Here is an 18,377-nt window from a genome sequence, read left to right as displayed (position 1 = left end):
CTATCTCTGATATCATATTGTGGTGTCTTTTGCTTTCATTTTTCCCAGGGGAACTCTTGAACTAAATGAAAATATTTGCTTCCAGAGAAAAAAATATTAACAAACAGTTGCAAGGAAGTATAGGAAATTGAGAATAAAGACTATTTATTGCCATACTTTTTTACACGGGATCAAACTTTTCTGATGAGTGAATTAATTGATTTCAGTAAACACATAACAAAGATTGATTAGGTTCAGGTTATTTAAAAGAATTTATCTTGGCTGGGCTAGGAGTCATTTTGAACGCTTGATTTCTCATTAGCACCTGCTGCAAAAAAGATCTTATTATTTTACAGGCAATTTAACACATTAAAAATGTATTGCAACATTTAATGACTAAGAGTGTATGAACTATGCTGCGCTCACATGTTTTGTGTTTATGCAGAAAAGACTGTCTCCTGAATGCTGGAACTAACAAAATCTGGCTCTCTAGGGCTGTGTGTCTTTTGTCCCTGCCAATACTAAAAGACAGATGGCTGAATTTTGACCTGTGAGCCAGATGACTAATTTTTAACCCGAAGACAAGAATCAGACCTGCTCTGACTGCTCCCTGATCTCTGGATATCACAGTCCTACTGAGGCTGGGGACCCAGACAGCCCCGGGGGACCCTGGCAGTGTGAGCCAGCAGCGCCGCTTACGGGTCATTAGCAAATGCCAAATATCATCAGGTTTCGAAGGATAGCGTGAATCGGTCCACAGGCCTCCACGGGGCCTTTTTAACATACACTATTAAAAAGGCAGAGTGAATACTCATAACTGAGCTATAGTAGAGTGGGAGTGATTCTGCAGAGCTTTCACCACACCTACAGCCCTTTTTTAATACAGCAGTCCTGAGCCACCATTTGTAGGAAGAAGCTGACTCTGGGTGGAATTTCCACAGTTTTCACTGTGCAAATACTGTGAGGAAAATGCCTACTAAGAATTTTTTTAATGGCATTTGGAATTGCATACACCTCATTTTAGAAGTTTTGCAATGATAGTTCAAAATAAAATGTTTTGTGTTTTGTTTTTTTTTTTTTTTTCAAACATGGAAATAAAACCTAACATATCGAGATGTGGAATAAAAGGCAAATCAATACAGCCATAAACAGACTCAGAATTTTTCAATGGCTTTGCAGGTACAGCTGTGCTAACAAAGCCTTCTCACAAAGATACAGTTGTGATGGCAAACTGTATTACCTTATCAGCACAAGTAAGTTTACCTTACACTTTGGTAAACGCTATAACACATTTCTGCAAAATCCTTTTGCCATATAGATGGTGTAACCAGCAAAACTTTGCCTACAAGGTTTTGCAGGGTAGATAGCATCACAAAATTTCAGTTTTGGAAGTTAAAAAAAAATCATTATTTTTGTGTTTTTTTTTTTTTTTAATATGATGGAATAAGTTAGAAAACTGCAATTGTGAAAAGCTCAGTGGAAAAATGTTTAGTCAAGAAATTTCAACTAAGTGTGGCCCTCAAATTGTAGTCTACTGCTAGTCTGTGATCTGTGAGATACAAGCACGAACGATCTTTTGTTTCTTAGATGCACAAATGCTCAGAAAATAACTTTTATGGATTTTTTTTTTTATATATAAAGTAAGAGAAGAAAGATACAATGGAAATACAAATTGAATTTAATACTCCGTGTTGGTGCCTTGTGGGCTGAGTAGGCTAAAAATGAGTTTGAGAATGCATGGGAACTTGATAACTAGACTCAAGCTCGGACTTTAGCTTTATTTATCTATTTTAAATGCTGTCAACACTTGGCAGCCTTCTAGTTCCCAGTTGCAGTACATACGCAACTTCAGGACTGCCAAGGAAGTCTTACACTATCTGATGAGAGTGCTGGCCGCTGATGGCTGCCTCCTACCTACTGGAAATTAAATATGGGGAAGTTTAAGGCATGGATGATATAGTCCTTTATTGGGCAGTCTACCTGCACAGACTTAGGAGAATATGGATATGTAAACATACATTTTATTAAATAAATTACTTTTGTTCAAGGTCATAGTTACAATGTCCTTTAGAGATTAACTCCTATATGAAAGTGAAGTTCTCATAAGAAATGAAAAAGATGTGGAAGTTTACACATGATCAGATTTGACTTAATAGCATCATTTTATGAAAACAGGAATTGCAAGGAAAACACACTAAAAAAGCAATGGTTGTTTTATGCACTTCCATAATTATGGGTGGCAACGAAGACAATATCTGGAGTCACCAATTACACTGCAGATCCTTGAGTGGATCTATAAACTATTTCTTTGGTGTCTAATCCACTCCACAGAATTCATTATTACTAGGCTTTTGTTCCAACTGTTCATTCAATTTTTCAGTCCTTAAGTCAGGGGACATTCTGTATTTTTCATACAATGATTTGATCGGATCCTATGGCTCCTAAAATCCTTTATAATTGGCAGTATTTAGATTATTCCTGAAACAGGAGTATTTTAGATGAGATTATATGCTGGGACTAATTATTATCCTTGGGTTTGTTTTTTTCCTGCAAGATGAAATTCATTAGGAACAGTTTTGAATTTTAATCACTTGCCAAACTAAATTTTTAAGCAAACTCTTTGTTAAGTATATTTCTTCTCCAGTCCCTACCTGAAGACGCATCACTGGATTATGATACTTTAAATTGTTGTAATATAAAAATAATTTCAGCTTCAGTGAACATGCTGATTTATTTACCTTGTTGCAGTAAGAGATAGTATTTAACCTAAGATTGTCTTTTTCACATTTAACCAGAAATAGTCACAGCGAGCCAAAACAGGTAGTCTCATCTGTCTACACCATCATCACAAGTGGAAATAGAAAATAGAAATACATTAATAAATTTATCAGTCTGGCTCTATCATACTGTTAGCCACAATAATAGTCATCTAGGGAGCCACCAGAGCACCACTGTTTATTCATTTCAGTCCCTTAGAATGACTTTTGCCCTCAGGACCTAGGATTGAGGTCTGTTTAGAATAGCTTCTGTAGCTTTGTTTTGGAAGTAACATAGAAAATGTCTATGGATATTAAAAAAAAAGTTAATTATTTCATCTACTATTATAGTTTCATGTTTCCACTCAGATTAGGAACTGTCTGCAGAAGCTGCACGCAAATCAGATTATTTCTCAGTGGAGAGCTGAGACTCATGAGGCAGTGGGCAGACCTTGTCTGCATGACTGTGCTCAGAGTTTGCAGAATCCTGAGTATTCCCCTCTTTATTGATAAGAATAGTATTTACTTTAAGTCTGACTGAACGCATTAAGAGTGCTTTTATTGATTACAAATGACTTTGAATCAATCCCTCTGTTTCCCTGCTCATTTAATCTGTGATCTGCTAATAATACAGTTTCTCAATGAAATGTTCGTCATGGTCCTGTAATCTCCATAGTTTGTTGAGCAAGTTCCTGTTTTCCTAAAGATGAGGCTATGGCTTTTAATCACATCACTGATGCCACTGTGGGTCTGTACTGGCCTGGGTGAAGTGTCTCGTAAAAAACAGTCAAAACATTTTGAGCGATTTCTCTTCTTCAGAGCACTTATTTTGCAGAAAATGTAAGTAACACTGAAAGGAAGAAGCTTTACTGCTTTTCTCTTCTGATGATCTGGACATGAGGTCTGTCAAGCAACTGTCCCATATCCCTGGTTCTTCCCCACCCACCTATTTCAGTGGAGCATCTACCCCAGAAGAATGCCATGTGCCACAATGGCCGTTCTTGTGTTATAGAGGCTGCGCACAGGGGACAATCCTCACACACGACAACTGCACAAGGGCTGGGGTGAGCCATGCTCTCTCCCCAAACTAGCATTTTGTCTATTTTTGTCTGACTAGCAGAGTCAGCACTTTAGGAATGCCTACGTAATAGTTATATTTGTCTGATCCCTGTGGCTATGTCTGCAAGCTTAATCCTCATACTTAAACTTGACACAAGTTACACAAGTTGACAGATCTTTGTGACAAAAAGCATTAAGTGACCATCCTCGTGCCCTTTGACATATGAAAGTCACTTTAATACGCTGCTGTTACACAGACAGATATCATACCTGTATCCATGATGATGCAGCTATAGTCCTGATTTCCCTTTCAGGTAAATGGGAGTAAGCCCTCTGATCAGACTGGATGAGATCCTGAATCCCTTGGCTGTTCAGACCAGAGTCTTTGCTAGGTTGTAAGCAATCTATATCTAACTGCAGGGAGAAATTAATGCAAGAGACTTTCCTCCTCCCTCTTGTGAATGTTCCAGCCCGCTGATGGTGAAACACTATCTTTAGACTTCGTGCAAGACATGATTTAATGGTCAAGGTCATTTCCTTCACCTAAGGAAAAAAAAAAAACCCACAATATCACTGAGAGTTCCTAAGCCTACCCAAACCAAACACTGTCATGAGCACAGAGTTGCGGATGAGAAAGGTTATCCAGTCAGACCTCTTTCCCAGTGTGCTTGCTGATAACCTATAGCTCTTGTATGGTCTGAACTGCAAGTCTCCAGAATACTCTGCTCCCAGCATGGTAGTAGAGTAGAACCTGGAGACTGTTTTAGAACTCTCAGCATGCCTTGTTACGTTTACACTCCAATATGAAAAGTAATATATGTGATGTCAGGGAGTTTCTATGCTTGTAGCTGTCACAGAAGCCAGTGGAAGTGGGAATTTAGAGCTGTTGAAAACTGGCCACCACATATAAGCACCCCGCCAGTTCCCTGCCAAAGCTTCTTGTGGTTATTGCAGGTCGGGTGTCAGTGCAGCCAGACCTAAAATGGAACTGAAATTTTAAATAATGATAGTCCCAATTTAACACGGTGTTTCTTAAGCATTTCCTCAACTTTAACACATGGGTAATCTTATGGAACTTTTTAAAGCTTTAAAAAGCTCATCCATATGCATAGCAAGAGATTTTAAGTCTTATTTTATCTGAAAAACTGAACATAGTAAATGTGGAACAGTGATGGAAAATTTTTGATAATGGATCAAGTTGCATCTCCTGCTGATTTTCAAGAGTGGATGTGTGCGTGTGTAACTATAAATCACAAATAAAAATGTCTTGGCTCTAAGTGGTCATATCCTATGTCAAACTGGATCCTGAATGCATCTCATGACATGGCTGAGGCATGAAAGTGTTTCTGGAGATGTTATTTAAGTGACAGTTCACTTTAAGTGCTTTCACTTTATTTGCTAACTACATTTTTGAATATACTATCCTTTCTGAGTAGCCATGTAGAAAGGACTGCTAAGGTAATTCTATTTCTTGCTGTAGAATTATATATAGCCAATTGCTTTAAGTTTCACAACCAGTTAATAACCCAAGGTCTATGTTTAGCATGATGCAATCCACTGAAATGCAACATTCTTGGCTTCTTAAATAAAAAACTGCAAATAAGAGACCACTACCTTTTGTCTTAGAAACTGTGAGACAGAAGTTAACTTTAGTAGCTTAGTAGAAGGCCCAGTTGACATTATGGTATCAGTCCAGCAGTAACTGGACCTATAAGAGCCTCTTTCCTCTGTAGCTCAAGAGGCGTCATTACAACCCAGTGAAGAACACTTCTTCTCCCAAGGGGCTGAGGAGTGCATGCTGGAGGCAACACTTTCTTCACCACCAGCCCCCCTGACAATGCCTCAACAGAGCACCATATTAGGCAACGGGGCTGTCGGGAATGGCATCTGGGGACTCCAGTGAGCATGCCTCCTCAGGAAGGAGCGCAACAGTAAGCTGCTGGTTGAGTGCATGGAGCCTTTTCCTGGCTGACAAGCCTGTTGCGGAGGTCAGCCAGAGAAGGCTATCATTCTTTGGGGAGGTGGAAACTACTCGGTGCTATTAATGGGTTTTTTCCTGGCTGTCCTCAGGAATGGAACTGTAAGCCAAGCATGACCATGAAAGGGGTCGCACATGGCCAAAAGATTAGGTGAAGTATCTCCCATGTCTCTTTCACCCTCAGTGCCTGGAACTCTCCCCCTTCCTTTTTCACTCCCACACCATACTTCAGGTCTCTCCCCTGAGTTTAGCTCTCGTCTCGGTTTTCTTAGAAATAGCCCAAGCAGCTTTGAATAGTTTAGGAAAGAAGCCACTGACTTCTTGATCTGCCTTCAGTCATCATCCCATAACAGAATTACAGAAGAGCTGAGGCGGGAAAGGACCTCTGCAGGCTGTCTAGTTCAACATCCCTGCCAGGAACAGGGTCAGCTAGAGTAGGTTGCCCGTGACAGTGATCACGTTTAGAATATCTCCTTGTATGTCTGCATGTGTGAGATGAAGTTTAGACTATATTTATAGTGTTTCAGGTCTGGTCTGTGCTGTATATTTTGGCTTATGTTTGTGCCTACTGCTACATAAGACAGGTCTGGATTTCTGACCAGCACTGCTGTCTGATTAAGCTGTGAAATACCTTTCAGAATAAAAGAAAAACTCAAGGCAAGTCCCTCAAAAGGCTCATAAGCCTTTCATCTGAGCCTGGAAAGTGTCTAGTTTGGTGAGCTTTTGTTTGCAAATTTGTAGCTCTTACTGGGGAGCCAGGGAGAATTTTCTAATTCAGTGTTCATAAGAATACTCCTTGTTTCTAGCTATTAAATTTCAAAAAGACAAGTATACAGTCAATAATTTTCTGCCATTACTTTTCCATTCAAGAAATAGACTTCCATGCCATAGAGATGTTATTTTATTCTCAGTGGAAGCAGTGAGAACTGTCATGGTAGTAAAGGGGATATGTTCCAAAATGTACTTTTTGTGGTGAAATTTTCATACTTTCATATGAAAATTCTTCATATTTTCCTAGGCCACAAAGCAAGATTTAGTATGTTAGTAATTAGACTAGAAAAAAATAAATTGCTATAAACCTAAGTAAAGCCATTTTATTATTATCAGACTCTGCACCTGTTGGCCTTTCATATACATTCTCCCTTTTATTCTGTATGATGGGTGCAGTGACCAGAACATACAGCATTGAACTCTTGCCCTCTAGTGAGGGATCCTCTTTGGACTCTCTACAAGGATTTGCCTTACCAGTATTTCTGTATGACAGAAACTGAAACTTTATTTCCTGAATATGACCTGAGGTGGGATCCCAAAGGTTAATACCTGTAACATGACAAAGGTTAGTAAGAGCCATCTACTGTTACAGTTAAGGATTTCAACCTTTTTAAATCTTTGCTTGTTGCAAATAGTTGAACTATAAGTCAATGCACTATCTTCAATATATATTACTGTTTTCAAACAGTCTAGAGTCCTAGGGCTTTTATAGGTTGAAAATAAGCTTCTTCTAATGTTTTAAAAATAAATTTTATCTAGTTAATTTGTTCTTATGTTTTTATATTGGAGAAAATATCATCCCAAAAGGATAACATTTAAATAGGATGAAAAACCTGGTTTTTGTATCACACGTATGAAAGGGAAGTTATTTAGATTAAAAACCACAACTCAAAGAAAGAAAAAACGAACATATAAATGCAGGTGTTACACAGAGCAGCTAAGCTGATTTTTTTATTTTCAGCTTGCACTGAACACTGAACTTTAGATCTAATGGTTTGGTGAAAATAAGAGAAAGGTCTCTGGATTCTCTGTGCATAATCCTCCTCAATTAATGGATCCATTACACTTTATGATTAAAGTCATACCTGATATTATTTCAGCTGAATGGAAAGTCTGCTTAAACATAGGATATGGTCTGTCGGAAGCATATCAATGTGATAAGTTATACATTTAAGCATAGGTTCAAAAAAATCAAATCCAAACTTGAAATTCAACTTGGATTCCATGATATTCCTGAACTGGAGTTGCCAAAAGGTCCCGAATTGTACTGGGGCCCACCTGTATAAGTTAATATGAATACGTGGAAGTAGATGACCTGCACGTCAGGGAGAAATCTCATCACTCTCTACAACTACCTGAAAGGAGGTTGTAGCGAGGTGGGTATTGGTCTCTTCTTCCAAGTAACAAGTGCTAGAACAAGAGGAAATGACCTCAAATTGCACCACAGGAGATTTAGATTGGATATTAGGAAAAATTTCTTAGCTGAAAGGCTTGTCAAGCACTGGAACAGGCTGCCCAGGGAAGTGGTTGAATCACCATTGCTGGAGGTATTTAAGACATGTAGATGCTGTGCTTAGGGACATGGTTTAGTGGTGGATTTGGTAAAGAGTTGGACTTGATGATCTTAAAGGTCTTTTCCAATCTAAACAGTTCTATGAGTTTTATATCTCTTCAGACTGAACAAGTTCAATACTCTCGCTTCACAGAGCATAAAATTTAGGCCTCTGACCATGTCACTCTGAAGATGCCATGTGTTGCATGTGTGAAAGCAAAAAAAAATTTGAGAATTGAAATATTAAATGAACCCAAACTGTGTCCAAATTCAACAAGTATAAATCAAAAGTGTGAAAAATATTTGGTTTTACTTGAAACTCAATATCTGTCTTCTTTCCTCATTTTTCAGAGACTGAAACGGAAAGCGCACCACCACCTCCAGGTTAGTGTAAAAAGTACTAATTTGTGCTGTAACAACGGTTGCATGAGATTAGATATTGCATAGCCATAATATGATTTGTGTTCATCGTCCCTTTGAATATGAGAGCATAGTAAGAAAAGTAAGAAAGCCTGCCCAAATAAGATATTCTCACTTCACTTTGCCAAATGTTGGTTTTTCAAACTCAATTTTTGTGTGTGAGACTCATGGTTTGCGTAATTATGCAAATGTCCTTCGATACAGGAAAACTATAACTGCTTAAATTCTGTGGCTAAATTTCACTGTCTTCTTTGATGCTGAACAGCATCTAATTACCAAAATATTATCTTTATTTTCTCCCTGAAGGTACAGTGTGAGTAAATTTGACAGAATCAAGCATGGGATTCATTTTACCTGATTTTAGCCATCTGAAGATTAGGTATCTTGTCTAAGTTGTTCAACAGTGCTCTACGTATAATCAATAGAGCAGATCCTGGGTCTTACATTCTCATCCAATGAGCATTTCCTGGAAAACCTGTTCAAAAACGTAGAATCATAGAATGGCATAGGCTGGAAGGGACCTTAGAGATCATCTAATCCAACCTCCCTGTCATGGGCAGGGACGCCTCTCAACTAGACCAGGCTACTCAAGGCTCTGTCCAACCTGGCCTTGAACACCTCCAGGGAGGGGGCATCCACAACTTCTCTGGGCAATTTATTCCAAAGTCTTACCACCCTCGTACTGAAGAGTTTCTTCCTAAAATCTAATCTAAATCTGTTCTCCTTCAACTTAAACCCATTTCCCCTTGTCCTGTCAGTGGACACTCTTGTAAGAAGTCCCTCCCCAGCCTTCCTGTATGTTCCCTTCAGGTATTGGAAGGCAGCTATTAGGTCCCCCCGAAGTCTTCTCTTTTCAAGGCTGAACAATCCCACCTCCCGCAACCTGTCCTCGTAGCAGAGGTGCTCCAGCCCCTGGATCATCTTTGTGGCCCTCCTCTGAACACGCTCCAACAAATCTATGTCTCTCTTATGGTGGGGACACCAGAACTGGACGCAGTATTCGAGGTGGGGTCTCACAAGAGCAGAGTAAAGGGGGAGAATCGCCTCTCTTGACCTGCTGACCATGCTTCTCTTGGTACATCCCAGGATGCGGTTGGCCTTCTGGGCCGCATGAGCGCACTGCCGGCTCATGTTGAGCTTCTCATCTATAAACACCCCCAAATCCTTCTCTTCAGGGCTACTCTCAAAATGTCACTGGATGTCTAAGTATAGGCAATTCCCTAAGGAGTCTGGTTGTCTAGGTTGGAGTAGGTGAATAACTTCCAGGAAGCCAAAGTTAAGTGAGGCGAAACACATTCATAAGGACTAGGTCTTCGGGAAAAGCTGAAGCTTTGTGCAAAGAAGCTACATTTTCTTTAGTGGGAGCTGGAAATGTAAGCAAGCCTTTGCCTTGTCGGTTTGATTTGCATTAAGTAACTTGAGTTATATTCTCAGGTGCTGGTTAATACAGATACATATTATGCATGTCTAATTTAAGTATTTTGTGAGTTTTATTCTCTGGGTAGCTACCTAAACAGCAATACTAAACAAAATAAATACTCTTCAGGTGTTAAACCTGCAGTTACTTACAGTCTTGCAAACCGGCATTTTATGAGGCTGATTCAAAACATTTATGTTTAAATGATACAATCTTTCATTAAAAAATTACAAAGTCTGAAATATTAGTATCATTTGCCACAGGAGTTTCATGTTTAAATAAGTCATTTATTATTTTTATGTTAGGATGAAATCTTTCATATATTCGTAAGGAAAGTTACTTGATATTTCATTCATGATGGTTGTATTTTACTCAACTATAAAATCTGTACAGTTGATATTAAAGTAATTAATTTCAAAATATTCACACTGAGGCTCTTATCTGATATACTTTTTACTTGAATTTGTATTCTTCATCAGTCTTGACTTTTAAGTAGAACTGAAATGCAAAACTGCTTTTCGTAGACAGAAAGGAATAGCATCTTTGAAGCATTATATTAAAAATATCTACTAATATTTTCAAATAAATAGCATCTTCATTTCTGTTTAAATACACAGGATTAAATATGAAATCACTTCTATAACTCCCTTCCTTTTCCCTGTACCTGCACTTCTTCTGTAAAACAGGTAGAGTGTCAGTAGGCTTTTATGGTTAGGCACAGACCAAATCGGGGTATTTCCAAGGTGGAAGTGCCGGTCACTTCTAGCTTTCTTCTGCCTGACTCAGGATGCTGTCATCTTGGATTACCAAATGCTATCACACAAAGAGGAAAGCTGATTGTGCAAGAATCCAAATGCTATAACATATAAATAGTTTATTGGACATAATCTTGAACTACACCGGGTAATTTTGGGGAAGCCATTTCAAGACCTCCTTCTAGATCTTAATGTCAAGCCATCAGGTTGGTATGCTTAGCTCTGATGAGGTTTTCAAATGGGATTTAGACATGCTTCCACCTGCCAAGAACAGTGAATTCTCCTAATCCCAGTTCCTAGCAGGAAAGGCAGGTGTTACTGTTGTGAAATTCCCATTAAAAAGAAATAGGTTTGACCACCTGGCCAAGATGGACAACCTGAAAACTGGAGCTTAGAAGTTTAGGTAATCTAGACAGAAGCATCTGGGAGTCTGCCACACTTTTAGAATATGGACTTGTCTTCCAAATTTCAAGTTTTATTTTCATAGTTATCGTGGCTTTGCACATGTGAACAAGAAATCAGGATAATCATAATATCAACTGGCTCTAGCAAATGTTTCTTCCATGGCACTATGGTTATCTTAGATCTGTCTTGACAATGTTAATCCATTGACCTTCATCCAAACCCATGTTCTATCAGGCAGTTTGCTACAGAAATTCATTGTTCACAGTCAATAGAATATTGACTGTTTACACGTTGAAGACAGCACAATGCATATGATTTGACAAGTCTTTAAATGACTTCATACGTAAATTGATTGAGTTAGGAAAACAAAGAAAATAGGAATCCTATCAAATCCTGAAATAGCGAAAGCATAGGAACTTTCATTTTGTTGAAAATACAGTCCAAGTATTCTCATACATATGAGGTCAAAGATAATTTCCATTCACCTGCTTGGACTAGAGGACAACCTGGCAACTCTTCTGATCAAGAAAACTAAAAACAAAAGCCTGAGAAAGATTATGATGATAATGATGAAGATGATGATAATGATGAAGATGATGATAAAGAATTAAGAACATCCTCAATACACTCTCTCTGCGGTATACTTTGTCTTAAGGATAAACCAATTAGGGTGATGGAGCTCTGGATACCATTAATATTTGGCAGTATCTCATGTCTGATTCAATTCCATTCAAATTAACAATGATATGTAAGTCATTTCAAAGGCTTTTGGGAGTAAACCTAAGAACTAGAGACTAACAATTGCTACTTCCAAATAACCCAGTTTTTTTTTTTCCACTGAGTACAGGACATCAATCTTATAAAACTTGTTCAAAACATAGAAAATATATTGATACGCAGAGTTGTAAAATGCTTTATGGGATTACAACTGTATACTACATATACATGTATAACAATAATCTTTAATTTTAGTTTTTCAATACTACCAGAACCTGGAATATTGCTTTATTTTTTAATGCTGTGTAAGTTTTTCTTTTTACTTTAAGATCCTCTCAAAAATATACTTGTACTTCCTACACAGAACAAAAAACACCACAGGAGGGTGGAACTGAAACGGGTAAAGGTGAGTCTGAAATCATATTTAAAATATGGCCAGTAAAGAGAACATTCCTAAATGCTGTTCTGATGCTGGATTGCTTGAGCTGTAATTCAGAATTTTGGAGCCAAACTTCAGAAGTGTGATATGAAGCTTCCTGGATCCTTTTTCTGCATGACTTACACAGCACAAGGAAAATTATGATATTTACAAGTGTCTTAAAAAAATCTGCAAACAAGACTGACACTTTAGCAACAGTATTTATGTAGACTGCTTAATTAGTAGATCAACTTTCAAGTGATTTGCATGAGCAGAGAGCCATGTTTATGTGAGCCTGGATGTTGGCACTGACCAAGCTTGCTAAAAGTCAGATGCTATGCACATCAGTAGCTTTTAAATAAAGCAGACAATCTCCTGCTGTCATTCTAAACTGTTTCTATTCTACCACGGAAGCTTGATATTGCATGTTTTACGTTTCAGCAAAGTCCAATAGAGTTTTTCATCTGAAAAAAGAAATCACACATTTGTCTTTCTGTCCTTATTGGGAGCCCAGCAGTCGAGCTCATTACAAGCTCTGAAAACTGTCTTTGAGGACTGTCTGCTATGAATGAACACATAACTGTTCCACTAGCAATGCATGTAAAAATCAGCTCCATTTTAACTACATATTTTTGTACTACTGAGATTAGACTCCAGCTCTGTTGGCAAAACTTCTGGTTACGAAGATACATTTTGAGAGAACTGGGCCAAATTCCACTCCTTTTTGTACTCCCTGCCAAAGTAGAATTCAAACAGCTCATCATTTTCGATATTTTGAAATGAATAATCTTTTTTTTTTTGTTTTCATAAAAGGCTAAACTAGACCAAAATATACTTACAAATGATGTAATGCTTGCTTTTCATTTGGCATGGTTATCCTCTTTCATGGCAAATCAAGAAATAGCTTGCTTCAAAATGTATTCTGGCTTTTGTTTTTTTCCAGACAAAATCTTGCCTTTTAGATAGGCTGGATGCATACTTGATACTTGCAGATTTATTTGGCAAAGGCATGCATGGCTATTTTTCTCAGCAAAGTCAAAATATAAACACTAGGAGTGTGCGATTCAAGCACGCTTTTGAAAATAAAAATGCTGAACCAGGATTCAGTGCATGTTATTTTGCCAGCTATCTTTGCATTGAGCAATTATTGTGACACACAAAATTTCCTGTGAGTAATCAAATCTGTCATCTTGGTAATGGAAACACAATTCAGGGATAATTTGCATGCCTAATGATAGGACAAAAGATGAAGCTCTTGCCTCAAGCTGTTCCACCAGTTAGTTCTGCTTGCTTTAATTTTGATATGGGAGAAATATTTGTCTCCAAACTGAACACGTATAGTGTTTTCCCACTGCTTACAAGTTTATGTTTCACTGAATAAAAAAGAAAACATGGTAGGTATCTTATCAAATACTTCTATTATCTTTTTATACATTATTATGTTTCTGTTTTGAATTTATCGAAGAACAGATATTTCCAAAGGGGAAAAATACTTTCTTGGTGCTTACCCTGTCTAGGAAAATTTTGCTACCAAAAAGATTGTTTGAGATCCTAGTATGAGAAGTATTTCCAGTTTCAGCCCACAGTGGCGGCAGCCGCCATCAGCAAGAATTCCAGTGCAAGTCTGAATCCCAATATGTAGAAAGAATGACCTTCTGCTATGCTCCAGTGAAACTGTCATCTCTGCAAAGCAATGCAGATGTCATTGCCATTGCTCGGTAGTAAATTGTTTTTAATTAGGTATAGTGCAATTGTTCCTATCAGCTCCTGTTTTGTTGTAGAGTATCATCAAGTGAAGGAAAGTATGTTTTCTTAGAGTGATTCCTTCATGTTTGTCTGCCAGAAGAAAATTTTTATGATAATGAGCATAATTCACAAAACGGGAAAGGGTTCCATTTTTCCAATCCATCCAAAATCCAGAAAATGAGTAGTTCAACAAGGAAATGAGGACAGAACCAGCTAGAGGTTGGTTTTTGCGTGAGCTATTTATAGAACTGTTTCTGTAGTTTCAGAAGTAACAGATTGGAGTACTTCCCTAAATGGGGATGAGAGAGGAAAGATTTCATGTCTGAATTCCGCAGTGATTCTACGATACCTGCATGCCAGCAGTTGTGACCTTTTTGCTGATAATTTATGAGAAATAGCACACCACTGGAACCTGGAAAAGCCCCTCTCTGCAGCACAGTCAAAGAAAGAAAGCTTGGTAGTCCAAGTAAAGCATGTAGTCCATGATTTTCACCTAATTTCTAAGACAAAGTTAAGAGCAGAAGTTAGGAAGATTAAGTATACCTATCTGTGTGTCTGTTTTACTGTTCTATTTCTTTTTAGTAGTTATTGTCTGTGTGAAATTACTTATTTATGTCCCTTTACGTTCACTGTAAAGTTAAGAAGTGGAGGACAGTGTGATAAATTCTTTGTTATCTTGTGGTAATTTTGCTGTAAATCAGTATTTACGAGCAGTAAAAATAAATTTTTCTTGCGTACATTAATCTTTTATAGCTTTTCTAGTTTCAAAAATATCTGAAGTAATTGAATTAAAAAATCAGGATATATATGATAATACATTTTATTTTCAGAGAAAATAGTGACTCAGCATAAATCCCACCAAATTTACTATGCTATTTCATTCTCATTCAATTTACATTCTCCTGCTTTTGTTTTTAATTTCAGCATTATTGTGCATGTTGAATGTTTTTATAATTGTATTCCCAATTGCTGGAATTATAATTTATTTTTAATAACAATTTTAATAACAATTTGCTCATTCCTTTTTTAGGTCTCATCCAGCCATTCAGAGAGCTACTAAAATTTCTGCATTTTTTACTGATATCTTTTTCTCTAGGTTCCATCCAACCATCTACTAAAATATTGGCATGTTTCGTCCTTGTGTTCCTCCAGGTTTCACTTATCCAGTCATTTCTCAACTAAAACTTCCATTGCTTACTTCAGTTACTATCTCCAAAGTGCCAAGTCCCCTTGATTTGTTCTATTGAATACTCTTTGAAAATCAGATGGGTAATTGAAGGCAACTAAATTTTAAACTCAGTCTCAGAAAGGTTAAACTGTGCTCAGCAATTTCAGCATATAAACCAATATTATTCAGCCAGTTGGTTGAGTTACTCTATATTTATTAATGCCCAATAAAGACAAGGGTTCACTCTTTGTGATGTTTATTGTCCTCCTGCCTTAGCCCTGAACACTTGCTCCAGTGTGCAGGAGCACAGATAAATGTCAAGGCACTCTGAAATCATCTGCAGCTGCAAATCAGTGTCTCTGCCCTGTTCACCACCCCACCTATATATGCCTGCCTTACCTCTCATCCCAGATGCCGTGGTCATCAGCGAGCGAGCGCAGGGAACAACAACAAAGAAAGATTGATTAATTTACCGTCTCTTTAGCCGATTAAATTAAGTTTGAGATTCTGCTCCAGTGGAGTAAATTCCAAAATTCCCCTGTTCAGTTCTGCAGCACCAGGCTTTTGACATTGACACATAGCTTTCAAGTCTTCTTTTAAACAGCTAAAAAAGAGAAAAGTAAAACAATAGATTAATATGATTTTGCCATTTCTGCAAAACATTAAATTTATCGACAACATGACTGACGGCAGAATAGTAGCTTCCCTTTTTGTGTGGTAGATTTCAAATCAAGGGAAAGTAGAAGGTCTAAAATTCTTGATATCAGCAGGTCATACATAAATCAGTACTTATTACTTATATTTTGACAGATTTTTCTACACTCTTGCTGTGTCAGCAGTCAGAAATTTTAATATTGAGTTTACACTGATTGTGAGTAGGAAAAAATTTTACACCAAGTACTTCTGAGATATGGAGTGTTCTTTCCTCCTACAAGAAGACTACTACAAGCCTTCAAGAGGCCTAGTCCTCAGTTACTATAATCGTTTAGATATACAAGGAATAAATGTAAATATTGTATTTGTTAATGAAAATGTGCCATAGATAAATAGAAGTCAAAGAACAAAAATCTCTATAATAGAGTAATACATGCTATTGACTTACTGTCACATGAATGATTTCTTCATATGTAGCTCTTGTTATACAACAGATTGCTAAATATATTCCATTAAGAGTTTACTTACAGAAGATAAGGACAGCAAACTAATGATCACAGTTTTATCACCAGGTATGGTATTTGGAGATTTTTGTTATCTTTAAATAGATTTTATTGCTAACATAAACAATTATTCATCACAGAAAGTAAATCAGTTATAGCTGTTGAACCATTTTTCATATTTATTAAATAGTCAGTTAATTTCATCCTAGAAGCCTGAGATAAAAGGAGTGATGGATTGATATTTACTCATTTGTCAAAACAATCCTACTAGCATGTATTCTTTTCATACTCTTTCCATTTACAACACATTCAATTATGCTTTCATTTTGATATTTCTGAAATGTTTGTTTGTCTTGATTTGTTTGTGTTTGCTGTTAACATTTTGTTTGAAAAATGATAGATTACACTGGAAAAAAAAAAACAGCAATCCCTCTGGAAAACTAATAATGCCTTTTTGTTGATCTAATTTTTCAGATGTTTAAAGAAAATAGAAGTCAAATAGAGTAGTCCTTTAATAATGTGATTATCATACATCATCATATAGGATGCATCACATCAAATGTTTTACACTGATTGATTGTAATTATTTTTTTCTGGTCGGAGAGAATATTCTATTCCTCTTCAAGCCCTCATCAACAACAATGGTGACATTATTGACAAAAAGAGCTGACAGTACACTTTACACTTCCATGAAATTTGGAGAAAGATTTGCAGTGGAATTTCTTAGCCTTGCATTCATTAGTTCGGTAGCACAATGTGTTAAAACATCTGACATGACTTCATCATTACTGTGCTTTCACTGAAAATCAACATCTTCAATGTCTGCTTATGCCATTGGATGATGCAGATGGTGACAACTATTCCACTAAATTAATTCTTATTTTTTTTGCTATGAATAAGATATCATTTTTGTAAGATAACACATTAATTCTTCATCTGTAGGCCTACCTTTTACAACTGACATCATCCTCCCAAGAGATTTTAAAAAAGAAGTTTGATGAATCATTAAAAAGGAATGAGTAAAATGTTATAGCTAAGTAGTTAAATTCTATTAACAGATTTTCAATTAGCCTTCAATGGTTAAGCAAGCATAAAAAATCAATATGACCTGTATTTACAAAAATGCAACTATATTTTATATGTGGTTTTGTCATAGGTATTACATTTATCCTTGAGAAAATATAGACAAATTATAACTTCAAGATCAAAATCAAAGGATAACTTCAGAGTTAAAATTCGATTCTGGAAACTCGTATTTAAAATCTACAAAAAAATCTCACCAAACCCTCTTTAAAAATGTGGGTTAAGAGTTTTTCCAAAGCAGTTCTTGTTCAACTGTCTTTTCTTCCACTTTGAAATGTTCTCTATATGATTTTCTGATACTGTATAAAAGACATTATTTTTACATTATGTATGTATTAAATCCTATACATATCTAGTTTATTCTAACCTTTCTAATGCTACATTGGTAATTTTATTTTTTTTTTTTTACCATTAGGCTTTTAAGATGCTAAGACTTTTTGCATATTTCTATCAGAAACTGGTATCTCTGCTTCTAGTCAACATCTAAAATTCAAAAAGGTGTCGGAGACTCTTGTAAAGATAATCTTCACCTTATTCTTATTTTCTAATAATCATGATTTCAGCATTTCAGGTTTAATGACAATTTCACGTTTATTCAGGTTTTTTATTTATATAAATATATACCTCAATGTACTCCATGAGATTAAACGTTTTAAAATATCTGGATAACAACTGCTTGTAGTGATTTAATATCTGATGACGGTCAAGTTTTAGTGTGATTAAAAGACAAATCCAGTGTAATGAAAATAGTTGTGTCCTTATTTTAACTTATTCTCCTATAATATGGGAAAAAAAAGGAGTTGTTTGTTCCTTGCATTTTAAATTAATATTCTAATATAGAAATTACAAAGTATAAATACAAAGGATTATTTTTAACTGTTGTATATTTTGATTTAATGATGCTGAATGCATATATGGTGCACATTCTAATTGCAGACACGGACATCAGAGAAATGGCATCTTCCTCAGGTCAGATATGTGATTGACCTTGATTTC

The 18,377-nt window shown here is 36.6% G+C and overlaps 1 protein-coding gene across 1 annotated transcript in view; it reads left to right on the top strand.

Annotated features, from left to right (window-relative positions):
* The first annotated feature begins 18,295 nt into the window (after positions 1–18,295).
* The window catches only part of MYBPC1 (myosin binding protein C1), a 50,524-nt gene continuing 50,442 nt past the window's right edge, over positions 18,296–18,377 (top strand). The window contains 1 exon segment of the mRNA XM_086610747.1: positions 18,296–18,350. Within this exon segment, the coding sequence (XP_086466873.1) occupies positions 18,296–18,350 (55 nt within the window).

The sequence above is a fragment of the Tauraco erythrolophus genome, chromosome 4 (genome assembly GCF_009769465.1).
Source record: "Tauraco erythrolophus isolate bTauEry1 chromosome 4, bTauEry1.pri, whole genome shotgun sequence".
Lineage (NCBI taxonomy): Eukaryota > Metazoa > Chordata > Aves > Musophagiformes > Musophagidae > Tauraco > Tauraco erythrolophus.
The sequence above is the reverse complement of the archived record's forward strand: the minus strand, read 5'-3'. Positions and strand labels throughout refer to the sequence as shown.